The following is a 23,638-nucleotide window of genomic DNA, read 5'->3' on the forward strand; positions in this document are numbered from 1 at the left end:
TCATTTCTTCATGATAGAGGAGATATCCAGGAACATACTCTGGAAGGACAAAGAGGAAAATTGTTCAAAGTTTGAAAACGGAAAGATTAAGAAAATAATGTTGAAATGGTCTCCACAGGTCTGTACTGTTAAACAGAATATTCAACCTTTGATAGATTAATTTTATGCACAATGCCATCTACCTAACAACTGACGATTCGCAATTCTTATGCAAAAATACCTGCAAGCGCTCATTGCAGTTCTGCAGCTGTTTCAAAGAGGTTTCACATTCAAATTCGCGAAAAATTTTAACCTATTTGACCTATATGACTTGCTTTACACAATTGTGTTTTTGATAGTTTCTTCTAGATTATGATGCATCAGCTGACAAATTCTCACATTGCTTTAAATATGTAGTATTTTGGCAACCAGTACTGTTACTTTGTTTTTTTTTGTCAAGCAGGTAACGTCATTTTACTAAGACCTAAGTACAAATGGTATATATGTAATTTATGATAGATTTAAAAGTTACTAATGAGTACACTCATTTTAAAACATTTTGATTCGCAAACATAGAAATTGCCTACTTTAGGTAACTTTTTTTAGCCAGTTATTTTTATATAATTTATGGTTTGCTAGAGAAATGTGGATGAACATAGAAATTTTATCTAGGTGCTTTGAACCAAATACCTGCTATTTACAATGTGATATGTGAGGATTACGTTGTACCTGTGCTTGAGTATTATAACATATAGTACTTTTACTAAATATCACAGTAGCCGTAGGTGAACAAAATCTTTCAATCGATTTTTAACATAAAGTTCGAGTCATATTGCATGTTTTTGTGTTTGATTGGCTTTTACTTTATTTTACTTTTACTTTGAACTTTTTTTTGTGTTCGATTGCCTTCATGTCAAAACTTAAGAGCTTTATTTTAAGTAGCGTCTGAACTGTTTCACTTATTCTCTTCAGTTCAACTGAGAATTTTGCATAAACACAGACTGCCCAATAACCAATGAATAGCAAATTAGCAAATTAACTCTTATAAGTTTGTGATTCAAAAGAGTGAATATTGGTGGATTGATGTGCTGTGTTATGTGGGTCAGACATCTTCTGCTCTGTACTTGCCATTGACATTCTCCGGCCTCCGGGAGGCGGCATCATGGGCATGTCTCCTTGCAGGGAGCCCAGTTCATCCGACTCCTCAGACGAATGTAAGGATTGACTGGTGGAGCGGCTCATAGAGGACAGGCTCTCGGATGGTGGCCTGATCATGAAGCTGGTCTTCCTGGGGTTCGGGATCAGGCGCTCACTCCCCATTGACTCCCTTCTGTCATCTTCACCGCAGTCTCGGATAGCACTGGGCCTTAAGGCGCTGCTGGTCAACAGAGCTTCCAACTGGTTAGGGTGAGAGTATTTGACCTCATCAGTGTCCTCGAGGCCTGTTGCTTTGCCCTCCACAGAAGTCCAGGCCTGATGATGGTCCAGTATGGCTGTGTGGACCTCTGTGGTGTGCAGGGTTTGGATTGAATCGTTCTGGCCACACCGCAGTGGCATCCTGGGCTGAGGGACAATATAGCCGGTCTGACTGAGTCCCAGATGAGCCAAGCTATTGTGTCTTGTTGCCTCCTGGTTGGCTTTCAGCCCATAGTTGTAATGTGGAGGCTTCATGTCTGCCTCTGGAATCACTTTGAAGGTCTGAGTCAAAGGCCCATTGTGTGGTGATGCATTGCTCATTACACATAGATGTGGTAAGGACGTCTTCTTTTTGGACCTGTAAATTAGACTGTCATCCTCTGTGTACCTCTCTCTGAACAGTGTCTGTTTGATTTTCCTGATGCCCAAGTGAGATATTTCCAGAATGTTTAGGAAAAGGGACACTCCAGCTATGACAATCATAAAGACCATGAAGATGGTCTTCTCTGTGGGCCTGGAAATGTAACAGTCTACACTGTTTGGGCAAGGCTGCCTCTCACATCTAAAGAGGGGCTCCAGTTGGACTCCATAGAGTGTGTACTGGCCCAGGATGAAGCAGACCTCCACCGCAGAGCGTGTAAGGATATGGATGATGTAAGTTCTCAACAGAGAGCCTCTAAGGGGAGCCTTCTTCACCTTTTTCTGCTCGTCCAGTCTCCTCAGCTCCCTTTCTATGCGCTTGTGTTCATCCAATGCCAGCTCGGCATCGTCCATCTCCTCCTTCAGCTGGGCGCGTCGTCTGTGGCGCTCCTTCTCCAGTGCTCGGATGCAGTAGAGAGCGTGGCCCATGTAGACCAGTGAGGGCGCCGACACAAAGATGACCTGCAGGACCCAGAAGCGAATGAGGGAGATGGGGAATGCACGGTCATAGCAGACGGCCTTGCAGCCTGGCTGGTCAGTGTTGCAGACGAACTCGGACTGCTCGTCATCCCATACATCCTCAGCAGCAGCTCCCAGGATCAGCATGCGAAAAATGAAGAGTATAGTGAGCCAGATCTTGCCCACGATCGTGGAATGAATGTGGACCTCTTCTAGGATGCTGCCCAGCAGGTTCCAGTCACCCATGGTAAGCTTCACTGCCACATACTCAAACTGGGGAGACACAGCAAGCGAATACAGGTTATTTGTACCACAAAGCCAGAGATCAGGTGCGGGTTGCTCATAGATTTATCATGGTTTATTTCATTTACATGGCACACTATAAAACTCATCAAGATTAAACATATGCTGTATAGTACAAACCATATATATGCAATGGTTTGCACTGCTTTCTCACACTAAAAATACAATTGACTTCATTTGGCAGACAAGCGTTTGTAGAGATTGAAAGATGAATCGTTAGGCTGCCAAAATAGAGAACAGAGATGTACAGACACTCCTATACTCAAGAATTCGTTAAGCCTCCCCTGGGGGAATTTCCCAGACCAAACAAAAGAATCCTCCAGCAGCTCCTGTGACAAATTTGAAGTCTCATCCTAGTTGGATGTGTCTAGTGAAGCACCTTGATCACATGCCCGAACAATCTCCAAATTCTACAATGAACTTCTTTCACATAAGGTACCTTCTAACTTCATCATGAAGAGTTAGGTTCACCGCCCTAAAAAAAAAAAAAAAAAAAAAATGTTTTGGTCACTTCCATCACTTACGTCAATCTTTTTGCCAATTTTTCTATTTGATTATAATGTGAAATTGGGAGTGCATATCAACTAGTAAACACTTTGGGTTTTTGCACAGCTCTCATACAGCAACTGAATCTGCTGCCAAGCTCAGGATCCCTCCCCTAATAACTTTAAATAAGCCAGATTACTGCATACTATGTGATTGAGAACATATGAAAACAGTTTCATCCATTTATTATTACGTCAAGAGGTATTTCTTCACCTGGATCCTCAGAACTATTTATTTGTGGACAATATTATAATATATTTTATGTGTTGCTTTTCTTCCCCATGGGCTTCACTTGGTGCCCAACCCCCAACCCCATCCTCAAGTTCAAATGTAATTGCTATAACGTTCAAATATGTTTGATAACAACACCAAGACGTCCAACTCCATATCTAACATATTTCAAAGCACATAAACATGATGTAATGTATATGAAACCCTCATTGAAATGCTCCTGTTTGCGTGTGAAGACAATCACATTATTATTTGTAGTTGATCAACCTCAAAATTCAAAAAAAGTGCTTGAGCATGCAATTTAGTATGTTTTATAAAGGATCTTGGTAAATCAGACCTATAGTGCTCCATCAAATTGCTCTAGTCGATGCTGAAGGCCCTCATGCAACTGAATCAAGAGGACAATATCATCCGCATATAGCAGATGCCACATTATGACTTATAGCTTTGGCCCATGAATTGAATGATGCTCGTAGGAAAAAAAAAAATCTCCACACTTCACTTCTACTTCAAAATTCATTATTCAGAGATACTATTGCTAATGCACTATAGCTGCACGTACGCTGCATTGCTTAAAAATGTCAAATTAACTTAGAGCTCTATAGCACATCACATATACATTGTGATGTCTCAAGTTTGACTTCCTTCGAGTCTATATAACTCACACGAAAGTCAAAACCTTTTTATGTCATTGTAATTGCTGCTGTCATTTTGCACCTGAAGTCAGTCAGGCTGACTGAATCATCAGAATCATGTAATCGGTGGAGTTTGCATGAACTGTTGTTCCCTGAAAGCTATAGATTAGCTGTTTGTAGACTAATGATCTTGTGGAATGAGTTTAACAGTTCAATCATTAATCACATTATTGGTTTAAATATTTCATTTGCTGTTACTGCTGCATTCTTAAAGAGGCAATTTGCTGGAATGCACACCTCCATATTGATAATAACTGTAAGAGATCATTCAGTTTTAGGGTCAATAACAAATTGGATTATTGAGGATAGTCACCCCCCAAAAATATATAATATATATGCAGCTTTAATTTCAAGTGAAAAAAAACCCCTTTCCTTAGTGTACAGTATGTTGTCATGTAGTATGTCACATATCTCTACTATGCATGTATGCATTATTATGTTTACATACAACAATGTGATAATCTGTGAACTTCATGCAAGGATTTGTTCTTTTGCTGCAAATGTACTTCATAGTTCTTTGTTGTATGTTTATTCTAAAATCTTCATGTTGGAGTTTATCAAGTTGACCTTAGATATTGTTGTCGATTGTTAGTACAGTGTTTTATCATATCAATTTAGGTTTTATTTATACCTCAACTTTTAAATCAAACCAAAAAAATAATAACTTTTCCATTCAACCCTGAAGGTAAAATGTGGAGGTATACACAAGAGATACTTCAATTAAGCTTTGCTGAATGACAGTGAAGTAAACAAATGAAGGGCCAAACATATTACTACTACAACAAACCACGATAGCGCCGGTCACTTTCAGTGAAATCTTAAAAAAATATGAAGTAAGGTTAATAAACCCAGTTATTCCATTCAATATAAAGTTGCTGTTACTCAGTATGATGTTTGTTAAAAAAAAAAAAAAAAGACATTAGTGAGAGAACAATGCCTTTTCAGGGGGTTGTTTTGGGAGTATTTTCATGTGTGACAATGTGTGAAAAATCTATTCAAGTCTTTTCATGCTTTTCAAAGTGAAAGTCAACCAGGGCAACAGTTTTGTTTTTTTAGTGTTTCGAATAGTTTTTTGACAAAAATGAAGCTCACGGTACAAAATTATTGGATAAATCCAATAACTGCTGAAGTGAATGTATCGTGGTGATGTGCTCCAGGCTTTTCAGTGTGGAGTTTGTAGGTTCTTATAATGCTTGCATGTGTTTTTTTTGTTTTGTTTTCCTGAGTACTCTTGCTCCATCTCATAATCCAAACGGATGCATGTTGAGTTAGTGGGTGATTCAAAACTGCCTGAAGGTGTCATGTGTGTGTGTGTGTGTGTGTGTGTGTGTGTGTGTTTGTGTTTCTATTAGCCCTGTGAAAATGGCCGTTTAACTATTGACAATAGGCTATGAATCATAAAATGTATAATATGTAATCCTAACTTGACACCGAACACATCAACAGACGGACAGGGCGGTTTAAAAATGGATGTAACGTCCATCCAAACTCAACAAGCAGCTTTGTCAGTAAACTGACAACATATTTGCTTGTAACCGCCCCCTAATAACCTTGTAAACAAGGTGGCTGTCCAATCAGACGTTGCTGGAGAAAACTGTCAATCACACACATCTAAACGCAAGCTCAGTCCCAGCACAGGCCTGGCCAGACCAAAGACAAAAACACAGAACACTGACAATACTATAAAATTGTTTTGCCTTTTGCAGTTTTCAAAAAAAATACAATGGAATACAAATACAGCTGTGAGCAGGCAACTGATGTCTTTTAAAGGACAACTTTAGATGGGTTTAAGAATTTATCGAATTGGAACCGAAGTCTAAAAATACTGGTGCATTATCTCCATGTGAAGCCACATGGATTCTATTTCAGACATGCAAATTTTAATTTATGTCTCAATCTTCTTCAAATAAAATGTTGGGCAAAGTTTTCCATAAAAACATCCCAATATTGAGCTAGTTCCTTCATAAGATCTTTAAAAAAAAAATCAAATATGAGTTTGACGATAATAGCATGAAATAGGCCTTTACTGTCATTCCTGAAAATAAACACTGCACGTTTCTGAGGGCATGACATAACAACATGACTCCACTCAATGCGTCATCCACCAGCAGCACTTACATATCACTGGTAGGAGTTCCCTCTTGGCTTCTCGGTACACTTCTTCATGTTCATTCCATCATCCTTCACGAGTTGACAGCGTCTGTGTGGCTACCCCATTGAGGGCTTTGGAGATTCTTTTATCCTGATCGCAAACCGCAGTCCACATCCCTCTGCTCCCGGGTGTCTTTGTCTCCCTGGGTGGTTGTGTGCTCTGTGGCTGTCTGTGTGCTGGGAGTGCTCTCCCGTGTTACATGTAGGGTTCACAGGATGTGAGCATCGATTGCCTCCCGACGGGACAAAGCCCCCTCCCCACTCCCTTCTCCCATGCCAGCAGTGCCAACTCCAACCAGCGCCATCAATATCACCCAGTGTGACAGAGAGCTGTGATATGCGTTCATAGTCGGTGTTTTACAAACACCCTGAATTATTCGGTACCCCCGACATTCGGATGTGTCTGCGAGCTGACAAGGAGGCTTTAAATTCAGGTCAGTGAAGTTGGTTCAATGCGGACACTGCAACACAAGCAGGGCCACCCTGTAATATTGAGGTGTGTGTGTGTGTGTGTGTGTGTGTGTGTGTGTGTGTGTGTGTGTGTGTGTGAGATGTCTGTTGTCAATGCATGCATGCCTGACTTACCTCCCCTGCTGCGTGAACTCGTTCCATGCACATTGTAAAAAAAGAAAAAGAAAGTGTTTGTGCCTTGGTGTTGACCTTTTTATAAAGAAAATCAACAATGATTATGATATTATTTTAATAAAACTATGATAACAGTAGATAATGAACAGATTAATGCTTTGCCTTGTGCCTTGTGATGTTTTACAGGAAGGACCTGCAGCAGGTGTCGAGGATGGCAGACAACCATAGCAGACCATTTCCAACACATATAATGTAATAACATGTAACAGCTGTATCTACAAGCACTCCACCCACCTTAGCACCCCCCCCCCCCCCCACCCACCCACACACACACACACACATAGTGTTCTTCATAGAGTAGACAAAAAAACATTACATCCAACATCCAAACACACAAGTACCTCACAAGTTCAATTAAATAACAGTTTACAGTGAAGGATTATTTAGGATTACACAATTTGGTTCGGCTATCCATCCACACACCACTTCTACTCCACACTCAGCACACACGCTGTTTCGGTGGAAACGGTCACAAACAACTGGTCCTGTAACGCACAGCCGCTGCAACAAGGTCATATGTAGAGTGTTGAGCGCTGCATGATGGCCCGACATAGGAACTCTGTGAACTCTACAGTTTAGCTTCAGGGCTACACACTGCAGGGTTTGGTACTTTCCAGTTTAATCACCTTTATTTCCCAAGGCCGTTACCGGTGACAATGCTGACAAATAAGCACTGCACATTATCTGAACAACTGCCGCAAAAGGCATGAACATACCACTTAATATTCATAATGTTTTTGACTTAATTAATATTGCTTAAAATATATTTTTACAGAATGCGTGTATCACAACATTGTTTCGCTAAATGAATTTATCACTCTGCAGCTAAAGAAATAAACAACCTCAAAACCTAATGAAACAATTACACATTTGCATCGACGTGAAAGCATTTTGTGCAACTTAAGTGAAAATATTTGTCACTTTTTCCCTCAAAGTGAACGCCCCAGGCCTCCTGTAGCATGTCTATGTGCACAGACCCCCTCCCTCAGTGTAAGCAGTAGTACATATTACTGGCTTGATTTGAAAGCGCTGCTGCTTGGCTGCATAAAATGACCAGCTGTGCCTGTAGGGCCTTTAATTAGGTTTCCATCGCGCTCTGACAGAGTCAATGGAGCATTGATTTGATTTTCCCTTCAGAAGCTGCTGCTGTGGCCGCTGAGGCCAAATGCCAGATGTCACACCAGAATCATTGGGTTACACAACCAGCTTCACCGGGAGCTCCACCCAGCCGGCAGACTGAAAGCTGAGCAGCAGCAGAGGCAGGACTTTGTCTGGTCTGACATTCTGGTCGCGCCAGACCTCGGCTCACCCGCATGTCGGGTGCCCTGTCACCTCCTTCACAGGGTGAGAGGACTTTCACTTCCTGTAGTGGTGTCAATACACAGAAATCTTTGACATCCAATTCCTCTCGCACTATCGCAGGCTTGTTCAAAGTAGTCGACTTTTCCTGCTCTTTTGGAGGGATGAAGGGTGTTTTATTGAAGCATGAAAGAGGCACTGACATAAATTATGGCTTCAACCGGGGCCTCTACAAATGTCTCAAAGTCTAACTATGAGGTACAATATGATGATGGGGAGACAGGGGGGTTTGAATTATTCTTTTTCTAAATCTTAATTTCACAACTATAAACTGAGGTTTGCTCAGATACAAAACTAATCTTCAATTCCACGTGCATTTCTTCATCTCACCCCAGGTATTCCATATACTTGCTCGTCATGTATTATTTGCATGACCCCAGTTTTTAGCATCACTGCAGCATTAATCACTGTCAGTGTGAAAGCTGCCCGTCCATGTTCTCACTGGTTCTCAGCCTTTGAAGTTCCTCCTCCAGTGTACCAATTCTCTGCAGCAGCTCCTTCCTGTCCTGCTGGGCTCTGAGTTCAGCCTGCTGCTCCACTTCCAAGATCTTCCTCTGACACCAACGCTCCAACTGAGTAGACACCGTCTCAAAAAAGCGATGCGTCACCTGACAGAGAGGGATAGCAGCACACGTGCAGTCAGTTTTAGTAGTTTCAGGATCAGTTTAAATGAGAAGCCAAATCAGATTTTGTCGAATGATTATGGTTTGTTTTTTTGTTTTTTTGAATGTCAGGTTTCCTGCCCACCTCCATAGCATGGAGGTTGTTCCTCTCCTGGTTGAATGTGGGTTCAGAAGGACGGTCAATGAAGAATTCCAGTGTTTTGGTGCCATCATCACGTATCCCTGCACGCCTGCAGCTACGCATCCTCATCCCTCTGAAGCCTCTCCGGCGCTGTGTGCCACAGCTCTGCTCCTGTGATGGGATCATCTGGGGCCTCTGGCCGCTGATGCTGGACTGGCTGCTGCTGCTTGAGAATCCCTCCTCAAACAGAGGCACCACAGCTGCCATGGGATTCCCCTGCACTCCTGGACTCTGCCATCGGGGGTCAGTAGATTCCTGCAGGATACCTGATGAGTCTTTGGCAGGCGGAGGGAACAGGGCCGTGTTCTCATAGTCATCTGAGGGCAGAAGGGAGAGATCAGAGAAATACGAATCAATAAATTATTGTCCATTCTAGTTTGGTTTTTTTAGAAGCAGTTTCCAACAAATCAGCTTTTCTGTATGCATTGGTGTAAAATTGGTCTTTTCTGGCTGGGCCATACGAGTTAAACTCTCTTAATAAAAACGAGCTAATGGAGCGTCCCTGAGTAATGTGGGAAGTTGCATCCATAAGCTGTCCACCTGGTCACTCAACAACGCAGTCGCTTTAGTAAGAGTTAAGAAAGTAATTTTTCACTTATCGCTCGTAGACATACATAACACCACTCCCGCTTGCCGCAAAGCTAAGATTCATACCAGCAATTTCACACAAAAAATAACAGTTGTATAAAAATTGGTGGAAATGTGTGTGGGGAAAAAACCATACCTCCAGTGCTATATTTCATCCACTTCTTGGCTGATGCATATGACGATGAGCTTATTTGTGGTGGATACAGTTAAAACGCTGCACTGCTTGATTTGACTATATTGTTTGTTTGTCTCTCTTATCTGAACTCAGTAAACTGGGAAATGGAACTTCCCCAACTGGAAACTATCCCAGTTCCCAGCAGTATCAAGCTGGCAGAATTTATAACAAGCGACTGAACCATTTGCATTATTGGTTATCAGAAACTGCTGTCAAGTTCAACTTCTTTGTCACACATTAAAAAAAAGGTCAAAATTTTAGTTTTTTAATTCACCTTTTATGGCATGGTGAATGGATTCTACTTTTACTACATATTGTTGATGACTGTTTCTTAAGTTGCATCAGCAATGACCCTGATCACTGTTTTTAAACTGAGGTATTTTTATTCACATTTTATAGTTTCACAGCCCGCCCTTTCCCTTTGACAATAACATAAAAGACAGAAATTACTCTGTCAACAATTTGTGCAATGCCTGCAAAGAAGAGATCTCCCTTTCTATTCTTTAATTGCACAATTATCTAACAAATCAAGTACACGGACCAAATGAACTGATCTGTTTCTTGTTTCTTTGTTTATGGTCATATCACTGGAAAAATATTTGTCAAGTGTTTATCTTTGTTTTTCTGGCTTTGTTTCTTTCTGTGGCAGTGTTGCACTTAATTTATTAAAAGTCCACGTTGTTTCAGGGCAGGTTTGACTTGTTTTCCCCCTTGTGTGTCCTGCACTGATTATCAGCTGCCCTCCTTCTGAATGTGCACACCTGTGTCTTGTCTCACCAGCCACACTTCTCTATTCATTTTAACCAGTGTGCTGTTGGGGGGTTTTCAGCCACATCTGACCTTGTAAATCACGTCTCAGAACAGGGACTTACAAGGTCTGATGAGTTGTTCCAGCCTTTCTTACCTTTTGTTATCTTGTCTTTTTCCTCGTTTTTGACCAAGGCAGCTTATGGTTTGTGTTTTCACGTCACCTTGTCTAACTATGTACTGATCTGTGAAAATAATCAATACACTCTTTTGCCTACAAAGAGCTGAGGTGGATCTCTGTCTAGCTATGTCATAGAAAAGAACAAAATGTTCACAGCATTACGAGATTCACCAAGTGAGTAAAGCTGTTTAAGTGCCAGTACTTACTTAAATATCGCAGGTAAAATGTACATGCTGTTCTTCACATACCTGGCGACCTGTCCACTTTCATTTCAAAATACGTCCCGCTGGGTGTCTGCTCCTGCTCAGGGCCCCTCAGACTGTGGCTGGACTTGGACGGCAGGATGTTAACATAGGTAGCCAGCGAAGTGCTGCTGTCGCCAGAGAACACAGACAGCAGGGGGAGAGATTCGAGTTGAGCCTCCACCACAGAGCGCTCCATTGATGGTGAGGGTAGGAGCTTGTAATACTGGGCTTCAGCTGAGATGTGGACGTCCAAGTCCTTGACCTTAGACACACACCACTTCTTCAGTTCATGTCTCACTGCTGCCTGCTGGAGATATAAAACACAGCTGCTGTGAGGTCAAAAGAAGATGCTTAGTTAGTTCAGCAGGTCTTGTGGTGCTCAGCATTGTACTTATGGAGTCCTCAGAGTCAATGCGTCGAGATTAAAGGTAGACTATCTATAATAATCTAATGATTAAAAAATAAATAAATACAAGAAAACACAAGTAATTATGTAATCCTACAGATGTCTTAAATTGGCCAAGACTTGGTCTTGTAAATCACAAAACTGTCACACTTTTCTTCCAGCGGGCCAAACTGTGTGCCAAAAGGATATACTATAAAGGAGTTATGGACTGTAAATATACCTTTGTTATTTGTTTTTATGCCTTTCTGCCCACAATACCAAAGGTATTCAAGACTAAAATTCCAATATTTATAACAAAATCTGTGGCTTTCTTTTTTTATTAGACTTTGAACTAATAGAGCAAGTATAACTGAGCCTCTGGCCCAATCTGAAATAAAACCTGAAGTCTGAAGTGATACCTGTTCCAACTGGGCCTCCTGTCTGACCTGGGCAGCTTTCTGCTCCATCCTGGAGATCATGTTCGTCCTCTCTTCAGACACCCTCTCCTGGTTCAGGATGTCCAACACTTTAATCTATCCAAACAAGTGTTTAAAAAAAAAAATCAGTCTATGGCAAATTTTTGGTCAAATCATTGTTCTGCATCCATATGTAGGACTTTAACATTTTAACTATTTACATTTTCTGGGACTTTCTAAATTAGAAATTGGTACGGAATACATCCACAATTAGTATCAATATTTGCATATTTCAATGTGTATTTCTGCAGCCAATACTTTTATTCTTTAAACTGAGAAAATGCAAACAATGTGCTTTAAATGTATATTTTACACATTATTGCCGGATATTCTTATAGTGAACTGAAACATGAAAGGAATAGAGGTGGAAAGAGCACTGAAAATTACTACTCCAAGTTCAACTTTTTTTTTTAAACTTGCTTGAGGTGTACTTTCATTGAAAATGAAAACGTTGTGAAAAATATTAAAGTAAACGCAAAAAATACAGTTTCTACTGTTGATACTGGCTCAGTGGAGTGTAGAAGCAGACCTGGTGCCGGTTGCGGCGGTCCATTTTGCCCAGCCTACTGTTGACCTCCTCTTGGACATTGAGGATATGAAGCCTCATCTCTCCCTGCGTTGCTTTCACCTGCTCCTCCAGCTTCCTCAGCACGGGCTTACAGTGGCACCCGCTGGCTGGTGCCTTGAAAGAAAAGTCACAAGTCACTGTCCATCATGTTTTTTTTTTTTACAGTCGATGTGTTTGTTATTTTAAAAGTTCAATCAATGAGTCAAGAAGTCCTGAAATGCTGTGGTTATTTTATTACACCAAGACTCCCTCCATGCTTTGAGACCTAAAACACTCTTCATAAAAGAAGTGATCTGAAACCTGTTTGATTTTTCCTTCCCGGTCCCGATACAGAGTGTAAAGCTGATAGGTTTTCCCATTCTGAGTGGGCTTGTCCCCTCCATCAGGATAGAGCCGATCCTTCTGAACGTGGAAATCCTTCTGGCCTTCAGACGGATCATTTAAAACCTGACAAACGAGACAACTTGTTACATAAAACCTGCATTATTTGGTGTTCCTCATAAGCTTACCTAATGAACAGTTTCAGGATTTTCACCTGATATGTGATTAGGAGCTGAGAATTGACCTTTAATCGTGGTTATCTGGTTGTTGTTGCTCACCTCAGTGTAAAATTCTCCATTAAGAACAACTAAGATCCAAGCCAAGATGGACGAACAAATTATGTACTTAGGTCGAGCAGTAGTCTTGAAATTCTGCTAAATTGAGGATATTTGCTACTTTATTCCTGAGCTGAACACCAACAGGGAAACTGAGAACAAATCCCTCCACTATCATCAATCTGCCGATGATACTACACATTTACTAAATTCACAGATATGTCGTGGTTCGAGTTTAGTTTCTTGAGTTATTTTGAGCTTCTGTCACTAATTTCAGGCTCCTTGACTTCCATTCCTCACGTCTGATCGCTGTTCTCTCTGATGTTCACCTGATTGTCTTCACCTGTTGGCTGGGGTGTATATATAGTGGGTGTCCAGCTGGTGTTTCTGTCTGGGTACTTCTCTAGTGTATCAGCCTGTGTCCTGCTTAACAGAGCCCCAGTCATTTTCTCCTGTACTCTAAAGAACTTTGTTATTTTGGCCATTTTTTAGTTGGAATCACGTTGATCTCCCTCTCCACCAACACCTGAGTTCTCCTCTCAGCCAAACGCAACACAGATGCGAATCGTCAGTGTTGACATTTGTCAATTTTATGCGTTAAAATTGACAAAGAAACACTCTTAAGAAACACTCATTGCATTGCTTTTCGATAAGCAACATGTACATTTCTACGATTACTCTAACATAAATCAGAATCAAGTTTCAGAATCTGCTATTTAGATATCTTTAAATAAGTTATTCAGAATTTCTGAACCCTCTGCATTCAGTCTTTTTTCCCCCTTCTCTTAAGTTTCGCCAACAACCATATCGGCAATCCTCAGTTGACGTAAGCAAGAGTGTGTGTGTTTGTGAAAATATCTGAGCTGGATGTTGCAAGATTTTGCCCATGTAAGTGTGAAGGAGTCACATTGTCAGGAAGGATTTCAGACTTAACCAAATAAATAAAAAATCAGGTATTTATAATAGGATTGACAATCCAGTGCATTGTGTAAATATGTTTTTGAATTTTGCTCATTTTCTTGAGCTCATATTTTCCTGGTGATATTCCAAAAGAATTGTGCTCTGTTATTTTACTAGTCAAGACAAGAGAGGTGTATGTGGCCCTTTTATTTTGACCTATGTCCAATATTAGGAGTTGTCAAAGTATGAAGCTCTTTATTTGAAATTTCAAATGTGTGTGTGTATGTATATATATATATATATCAATATTCGAAATGTCTTTTGGTCATAGTTGTTGCACTCATACATTAAAGCTTATTTTATCATAATTTTCTCTATCACACTTACATTAAAGTTAGTTCTAAGGATATCTTTTGACTTAAAAATTTACTTGAAATAAGAAAAGGCATCCACACAAGTTGTTTCTGTCAATGAAGTCAAATCAATAAATTAAATTTTTTTAAAAAAAAGTCTGCACAGAGCCCATCAAGTGTGAGACTTTTTTTTTTTTTTTTTTAAGGCAACCCCCAAACTCCAGGTCTGTCTGTCACATGAAATCATCCTCGGAGCGTCTTGTGTGTGTTCACCACCTGCCCCTTGACTCTCCTCGCTCTGCTGCGGCTGAGCAGACGTCTGGCGGGGGTCTTGAGGTAAACATGCTGCTGCGGGTGTTGCCGATGCACTCTCACTTTCACTGCTGTTCGGCTCTCTACTCGTCCATCGGTTGGCGCTTCCTCTACCACGGAGCTTTCATCCTGCTCGGCAAACACAGGTCAAGGATCACTACGTGAAACCCACTTCAAATGTTATGTCAAAACTGCAGTCCATTAACTGCAACAAACATCTGAACGTTCGTCACGATAAACTCTGCACTGGAAAGTTTCCTTTTATTGCTTTTCTTACTTTGTCTGGTTGTGCTTGAGTCCTGTGATCTGCTACCAGTCTTTTCTTTCGTTTCACAATTGTTCTTCCTCTCAGGAAGCGATGCACCTAAAAAGTTTGCAACATATACTTTCTATGCCAATAAACTTTTTTTTTTTTTTTGCGAACAAAATGTTTTAAAAACAGCTTATTTTTTTTGCTTAAAACACCAACCTGAGGAGATCGTGCAAGGAGGAGTGCCACTTCCTTGTGGTCGTTTTCTCTGGCCTTGTCCAGAGCGCTTTTCCCCGCCTGGTAGAGGAACCCATGCGACAAAGGAACGTCCCACAATGCGTTTGAAACATAACGGCAAAGTTGGGTGGATTTTTCCACAAACAAGAAAATCAATAAACCTAATACAGGCTGACTTCAAATTCCAGCTCAATAACTTACTCTGTTCTTGATTTTCCCATCAGCCCCTGCTTCCAGTAAGAGCTGAACTGTTTTCTTATGGTTGAGAGTTGCAGCCACATGGAGAGCCGTGTCGCCTCCCTACACGCACGCAAACACAGAGACAGTGAAGCACTGTGTGATGAATGTTTACGCTTTTGCCTTTCAGCAGTTCGCTGTAGGGGGCTGCACATAAACGTCTGTGTACACACTAGCGCTCAGTGTCTCGACGACGCTGAAGTACAGAAATGAAAAACATGTCTGCCGATAAATGCTAATAAGAAATTGTGTCCAGTCGCGATAGTTTGGTTTCGACAACCTTGGGAACCTCAAACTTGTGATGCTTTCAGGCTCAATCAGATTTGCAGGAATTCTTCCTGCAACAGCAGGACTGTCTCTCGTAGTTTGCAGTCCAGCCGTTTCTCTTCAGTTCTCTCTTTGGATGTGATGCTGGATTGGTGTTTGTCCTTGGGGCTGGAGGAGTTTACTTTGGGTTTAAATTGTCCAGAAAACATAACCACAGAAATGTTGTGGTGCATCTCTGACATTTGTCGCAAAATGTTATTTTCTCTCTTTTTTTTTTATTTTATTTTTTTTTTTTATTTTTTTTTTTTTTTTAAATAACTGCTTTTACTAATGTTCTAAAAATGAACATCCTTATTGATGCAGAAAACCATATATTATTGACAGAGTTGTCTTAAAAGTTTAGGTCATCAACAGTGAGTTAATTTGTTTTGAATGCTTTTTTTAAAATTATTTTTTTTTGAGAAACCAATTTAACAGTAATTATTTTTCTCTATTGACCATTTCTGTTTTGAATTTTCTTGACACTGTATGGAACAATGCCCTGTCTTTGCTACTTTTAATACCTTTTCACCTTCTATTTAAGAAAAATAGCATCACTGGCATTTCTGGATTCCAGAACGTTGCGCAGTGTACATACTAGTGGTAAATGAAATAAATCCAGAGATTCTGTGGGAGGTATTTTTCCGATAGTCTATTTATCCTCCCACAAAGAAGATTGACTGCAAATCAGTGTCGAGTAATTTATCTGTTTTAAATAAGTGAGTTTCAACAGTTACAAACAAAAAAAGCCCGGCTGCAGGTCAGGAAAAATATGTTGCCGCATTGCAGACACTAGTTCATGCTGACATCGAGACACATCAGGTAGAAATGCGGATTATTCCCCTACAAGAAACGAATGCTATTTTATGACTTGGTTACCACAGGATCCCTCTAAAGATTATGCAGATCATAAACGGTGAACCTGGTTCGTCTCGATCAGAGAGCACTGTGACTTCAGCAGGATCTTCACAAGGGTCCAGTTGTTGTAGCGCGCAGCTACATGTAAACAGGTGTCGCCCACCTGGAACCAAAGCAGAGGTCATCGTTCAATGTTTGACGAAATAACAGCATGATGGATGAAGTGCGCTGTGAAATCATTAGCTGCTGATCAGTATCAAGCAACCGGGGCGCTCAGTGGGATTTAGTTTCCCAGAAGAGGACTCACATTGTTCTTGGTGTCTGGTGTGGCTCCTCCAAGCAAGAGAAGTTGAGCAGTCTGAACATGTGCGTTCTGACAAACCAAGTGAAGTGCTGTGTTTCCCGCCTGAAACAACATGCCAGATTTACCACAGAACAAAGACAGCTTTACTATAATGTACAGGTGTGTCGTTGAAAGCCATAAAGACTATGTCAAGGCTCCTATCTCAGGAGAAGAAAAAAAAAAAAAACAGCCAGGCGATATCAATCTAATCTGAGTCACAGTTATCGTTTTGGTTGAAGTGAAAGACGAGACATTATTATATTGAAATCACGTGGTGTTCAGATCAGAGATTTGTAATCAGGCGTTCTCATGACAATTCCATTACTATCAAGGCAACCATTATGTGCAGATGTAGAGATCAGATCAGATCAGAAAAGAATTTTCATCACAGGTAATAGTGTCAGATCAGTGATTGTGAAACATGCACTTCCGATTAATGCAAATTATTAGCTTCTTATTCTCATAACTGCTTTTACATTCCTGAAATTTCAATTTTAACTATTGTTGTTTTGGAATACTTCAATAAAAGTTTCTCTCCTTTTTTTGTGGGTATCATTCTTATTAGTAGCAAACTAGATTAAATAATGAAAACTTCACTTCAGTAAATAGTTCAGATCAATGGTGACATTTAAAGAAGATAAAAATGAAGAAAAAAAAAAACTATCCAAAGATTCAGATAAATAGCACAGTAGAGCGAGCACAGAGGAGGAGGAACGGCAAGCTGAAACTAGAATAACATGGAATACAAGGACATCCAGAAACATCATGAAGAAATATAAAAAGTGACAACAGGGCAATGCACAAACTCAAAAACACTCACACTAATGTGAGTATTTGTAAATTGGTGCATCCACAAATATTCCCCTGTTCTAGTGATTGTCTGTCGCTTCACAATCCAGACATGGCAATTTGGCCAATTTTTGATTTACAGATTTATTAATAGCTTCAATTAGTTATTTGAATAACACCTAATATCATAAAAGAGAATTCAACCTTGTTCCTGATATGTACATCAGCTCCAGCCTTGACGAGCAGCTTCACACACTGGGAAAATCCATGCCAGGAGACCTCGTGCAGTGCCGTGTTTCCATCCTGGATAAGATGCGGACAGATCAATCACGTCATACCCTCTCATCTTACAAAATACAAAAATGACCACGCCACTTTCCGCCACCCACCTTGTCCTTTAGATCCAAAGCGCAGCCGCCTTTAATCAGAGCGGCGATGGTGTCGCTGTTCCCCACCATGGCACTCCGGTGCAGAGCCGTCTGGTGACCCGAGTCCTGACGTGACGGTGGAGCGACATGCACCAGTGCCTGTTCACTCATGCTGACACACACACAAACACACACATTAAGTGTTCACACTGTTTATGTGATTGCAATAGAATAATGCCTTCATCAGAACTCTGCACAGCAGCTGCAGTTATTTAAAAAATTACCTGTATTTTCACATTAAATACAGAACATTAGCAAATGTGACCTGAAGCTGTCCTTCGAAACATCATCACATCACAGTTTGAAGAAATGTTCTCATCTTCTAACCAAAACAAGGAGATTTTCTAAAACGGTGCCCTACATTTCTTAGAAACTGAGTGGGAAGTAAATTCCGTCCATGCAATAATGTGGTGGAAAGCCAGCAGAAGTCATCTGGCTTTTTTTGTAGTGTTCCATGAGAATAAAACTGATGATTGGGTTGTTAGGGTGGATAAGAAGTGAGGCCCAACTGAGAGCAGCTTGTGAAAAGGTCCATCATCCAGTTGCAGATGGATGTTAGTTGACTACAGTGTTTAGCATGATGGTGTTAAATGCTGAACTGTAGGAAATGAAAAGTATTAGGATATACTGTATATAGGTATTAGTTACGGGCTGCTTAGAGTAGACTAGTGTATTGCTTTTGTGACAGATGACGCTGGGACAAGACTGGGACACTGGTTTGTTTGAGTTGTCAGATAAGTTTCTCGACGCCTTTCATGACAACTGGCATCAGTGGGAATGGATTATATTTGCTTTGGCCATAAACTTGTTTTTGAGGTTTAAAGTGAAGACATACAATTCCGCATGACACGGGGTCATATAACATTTCTGTGCAAACTCCTGGGGGATGGCGTCCAGAACATTTTGAACACCTCATCTCATCTCATCGCATCAGATCTGGTATTCTTGGTTGTGTTGGGTCAGCATTTGCCTCATTGTCATGTCCCTACAGAAGCGAGAGCAGCCAGGATGTGGTCAAGGCAGCGGGTCTGCCAAAGAGCTTTGAACCTTTTTAACTGTGCTGTGACACAAAGGGATCCAGCTACTAAGTCAATGAGGCGCTCGCTTCCATTGCAGCTGATTGAATTTTCTAATCCTTCGTCGCATCCTGTGTGAGTTGTTGTCGACAGATGGTTTTCCACTTTTCTTCTGTGTGCGGGATTTGCCCCTTGATGCCTCTCCCCATTTAACGTCAAGCAGCTCTTTACGGCTCATTGTCCTCTGACTAAAAGGCAGCATTACTGTTTTTTGAGGAATCTTTTTATCATCTGTGGTAATCCAGGGTTTTGGTTGGAGAATATCATATTGGATCCTCCTTTTCTGAAGACCCAAGATCAGACAATACTCGATAATGTGTGAATAGATCCCCAATGACTCCACTCGAAGCTGTCTTTGAGCTGAGAGAGGGCTTCCTGGGGCAGATTCTGTTGGTTTCCCCTTGGTATAGTTCTGGGGGTCTTCATGAGGGGGACGATTGGACTGGTCCAAGTGAGGAGAAAGATGCAATGTTATAAGCACAGCTTATGTTTTAGTAGGCTGTACCTTTTTTCTGCTGGAAGCTATATTTAAAGCATGCTTAAGTGGAAGAGAAATCCTTGTAACAATGTAACGCCATCAGGATAACTGTGCTGGTTTTTTTTCACTTAATATGGATGGCAGATGGGTAAGAGCTGTGCTGGTGTTAATGTTTACGAGGGATGGAAAAAGAAGTGAGAGTTACTACAGTAAGCTCTAAAAAGGTCTCCATAGGACCAACAGGGCTTAAAGATCACGAGGAGTAGTGTTGGACAATAATCCTGTATCCACAGCCTTTCTTTTCTGCTCTTAGTGGCGTCCATGTTTCTTTTAGCCAGGTTTCAGAGGTAATCATCGCACAGCACTTCTAGATATATATGCATTTGTAGTGACGCGCGATTCTTCCATTTTGTGAAAGATCTATAGCACTGCAGGGGAAGATGATCAATTGCTGAGGTCTGTGTAGATTTTTAATCAGCCCCACCAGTGTGTGGGCCAGATTATTGCTTCTACTTCCATTCTTTGACAACAGCGCATTGAAAGTTTGTTGATCTGGAAAAGGTCTAAAACATTTTGAGCATGAAAGGCTCCTGTGATGGTTGAACCATACCACTAATACGCCTATCTAACTCTAAAGTCTACCGTAACCCGACAAACAACCCAAAACTGGCTATACTTTTGACTTTGATATAATTTTCTTCCGTCAGAGATAATCTAACATGCTTGTGTGGGGGAATAGTGCCGCTCCCCTCACATTGTGAATATCCCCTGTTTGAGCAGAGTTGTCTGGCGTGGAGTTTGTGCATTCGCACCTTGAATGTGTGTTTTTTTTTTTGTTTTTTTTTTTTTTCAGGAATTCCAGGAACACAATGTGTGAGTTTGGATTGACTCCAGCCCTTCACGCTCCTGAAAATGGAGTCAGTGACTCTGATACCCAAAAGACTATATTGCTGAGCACTTTATGTCCACCCACAGTGGAACGTGACAAAGGGTATTGCAGCTGCATGGGCCAGGTTGTCTCCTGTGCATTAGAAAACCTCTGAACAGCTCAGCTTCTTATGAGACTCAATGCCCAGTCAAAATCCTGGAATTCACATTTGTCCTGATGTCTGTTTTTTTTTTGTTTTTGTTTTTTTTTAAATCATACAATATTACCGACCTGAATTCTTTCAGATACTGTACTCTTGCTCGTTTCAAACATGTGACCCAAATGACAAAGGATTTCACTGGTGCTGTGTTTGAGCTGATAGTCAGATTATGCTCTGTGTCATGAGTCAATCCTTAATCTTTGCTACTGATTCCAAACAATCTTGATCTTAAAGCATGTGTACATACAAGTCATCAGTCAATCGCACTCTCCTCTTTTCACTAATCCTCTCTGTATTAGCATCTTTCATTCAGTCGCACACATTGAAGACTGGGCTCCCGAATGTGTAATCAAGCTATAGATATGTTATAGTCCTTTTTTTGTAACTGCCATCTCATCCGTTTTGCTGATTGCTGTGTCAGAGACTGATTAATGACAGGTTTTTTTTTTGTTTTTTTTATTGGTTTGAGTCAGGTGGCAATAGCTGTACAGCAGGGTATTGTGTATTGAGGGTGCTTTTATTTTGGCACGTCAAGTCAAACTAAACCAACATTTTATTTTACTCAAGCGGGAAAATGAAGTAATCTGGAAAAATCTGCACTATTATGTTGACATAGCACATGATTAGAGATATATTTAGAATGTAGGACATTGTAGCCCCTTCTGTTTATCAGAGAGACTGATGCAAACAGCAAGATACAATAACACACCCACTCACAACTCAGCTGATCAAAATGTTGTTCCTTTTCTCAAGGAATAATTTATGGAAGAGTTGGATCACACAACATTTTACATTAACAATGTCTGATAACTGGCTAAAAAAGAGTGCAATATGTTTTAACGGCTTACATTTCAAATTGTGTACAGACACAAAATAATTTGCAGTTGGTTTTGTTCAAATATATGGAATAAATTGCATGACATCGTAGCACTTACTTTACCGTATCCTTCACAGAACCAGGACACTTCTGTCACGCTGAAGCAAAAAAAAAAAGGAGCATCCACGCAAAATCCAAGCAAACGAGAGAGTTGTAGATGTCAGGGAAAGAAGAGGCTGCCACAAAAACAGCAGGCTCATCACTCAGTGTGTTAACATGCGCTGAAAGGATGCCAGCTGTTGTAGTACATTAGAGCTTAAAGAGAGAGGGAGAGAGAGAGAGAATGGGGGCAGTGCTAATAACTATAATAACTACAATAATACATTCAACCCTCCATCTACACGTGCACCTGAAAGGGTTTTATACTGTGGCTGGACAATCAACCTGTCAGCTGTTATGGTGTGATGAGGAGATACACAAACATATCACCTCACTCAAGTTGCATCTGCATGGAATTTTGGGAACAGATGCAATGGCTTCCATTAATATACTCGAGACGTTTTGTGAACTCACCTGCACTTACCTGACGCTCACCAGTATTCCAGCATGTCCGCCACCTAAGTCCAATTTTAAAGCCGCGTCCATTTGAAAATTAAATATTGTTTCTGATGTGGACTTGAAATTTGTTCCCAAAAGTCCCAACAACAATAACATGACTAATAATAACCCACTGGCCACACGTGTAGGTGTAGCCGTGTGCTTATGTGTTGTTTTTTGTTTTGTTTTGTTTTACATGTCAAGTTAGTACTTGAGTACTTGTAGTACATGGCCAGCTACAATCATTAAATTACAACTTTTGGCTTTATTTATTTATTTATCTATTTATATATATATAAAACCTTTATGTAGAATTTTACAAGCTTATGAGCTTAGTTTGTGGAAAACAGAACCAAGGATCAAAACGCTGAGAGAAATTCTCAAGCGATGCAGATGCAGAGCAGGCACAGTGGACAATCAAAACCATAAAAACATTCATGCGGCCTCTCAAAAGGAATTACGAATTACTAACGACAAGCTGAATGTGTTTTTAGAAGGAAATAACTTTTTCTTTCTCTTTCTTGAAGTGCAAGGGAAAAAACAACAACAAAAGGAACGAATATCTACATTGAGTGTTTTTCATGAATAATACTTTGTGGTTTCCTTCAAGATCCTTTGATCTTGAATTTAATTCATACGATGTAACACTGATTGTACTTGAACAAAACTTTAAAGCACTTCTTCCACATCATGGTTTTCCACAAATGAAACCGTTCCAGTATAAAGCGTGAGGTCACAACCTTCAGCTCCAAGTGTGTGCTGAATAATTATATAAAAAAAAATTGTTTTATAAGTTATGTTCAGTGATTTTTTTTATTGTATTTCTAAGCATCTTTATGTTGTTTCAGTGATGATGAAGATGATGATTTATTTCAGAAATGTAGGTCATTTTATTTATATATATATATATATCTATCTATATATATATATATACACACAACCTACACACACGTCTGAAAACGAGTAGGAAGGTGCAAAGCTTATTGCTCCTACCCCCCTTCTTCCATATCTCAGGTTACTATGCAATGTAAATATTCAACATTGCTTAACAGTTTAGTTTATTTCATTCATTGTAAAAATAAAAGCAACAACAATATAATCAATACAGAACAAAACTTTTCAAATTCTTGAATGGAAGGGGGCAGAAAGAAGATCAAACTTGCATAATCTGCCCATTTATCATAAACAATAATTTTCCATTGGAAATTAAAAGCAAATAACAATCAAAATGACTATAAAGTCGGAGAGGCTTACGTAGCCACTTTCACTAATATGAGCGTTTTATTTTGGAAAAACACGAAAACAAACAGATACACACAGATTTAGTTTTTTCTGGATATAATTTGTTTAAAACTTAGGAATGTTTTTTCTGCACTCTATTTTTTTTTTTTGTTTAATAACATGGAAATAAACACTGTACACAATAGCATTTTCTATATTATTCATTCATTTAACTTTTGTTAGCCATAAATTAAGCAGGGATTAGAACGGGATCGTTTGAAAGTTATTTTTGACCTGAGGATGGCGCTCTGATGAAAGTAGTTTCCCTCCTTGTTTTACGTCAGTTGAAGGAGGCTGTTTTGTTTTTTTAACAGTGAGC

At 40.2% G+C, this 23,638-nt stretch overlaps 1 protein-coding gene across 1 annotated transcript; it reads right to left on the reverse strand.

The window, feature by feature from the left end:
• On the reverse strand, nucleotides 1-6,376 carry LOC308119694 (gap junction alpha-10 protein-like; the record flags this gene model as incomplete). Its single annotated transcript, XM_080479844.1, has 4 exons — nucleotides 6,168-6,376; nucleotides 1,108-2,547; nucleotides 221-247; nucleotides 1-39 (listed from the first exon to the last, which is right to left on the reverse strand). Exons 2-4 carry the CDS (start codon nucleotides 2,518-2,520, stop codon nucleotides 1-3), a joined length of 1,479 nt encoding a protein of 492 aa, XP_080335970.1. The 5' UTR covers nucleotides 2,521-2,547; nucleotides 6,168-6,376.
• Nucleotides 6,377-23,638: the final 17,262 nt, after the last annotated feature.

The sequence above is a fragment of the Lipophrys pholis genome (genome assembly GCF_963383615.2).
Source record: "Lipophrys pholis genome assembly, chromosome: 14".
Taxonomy (NCBI): Eukaryota; Metazoa; Chordata; class Actinopteri; order Blenniiformes; family Blenniidae; genus Lipophrys; species Lipophrys pholis.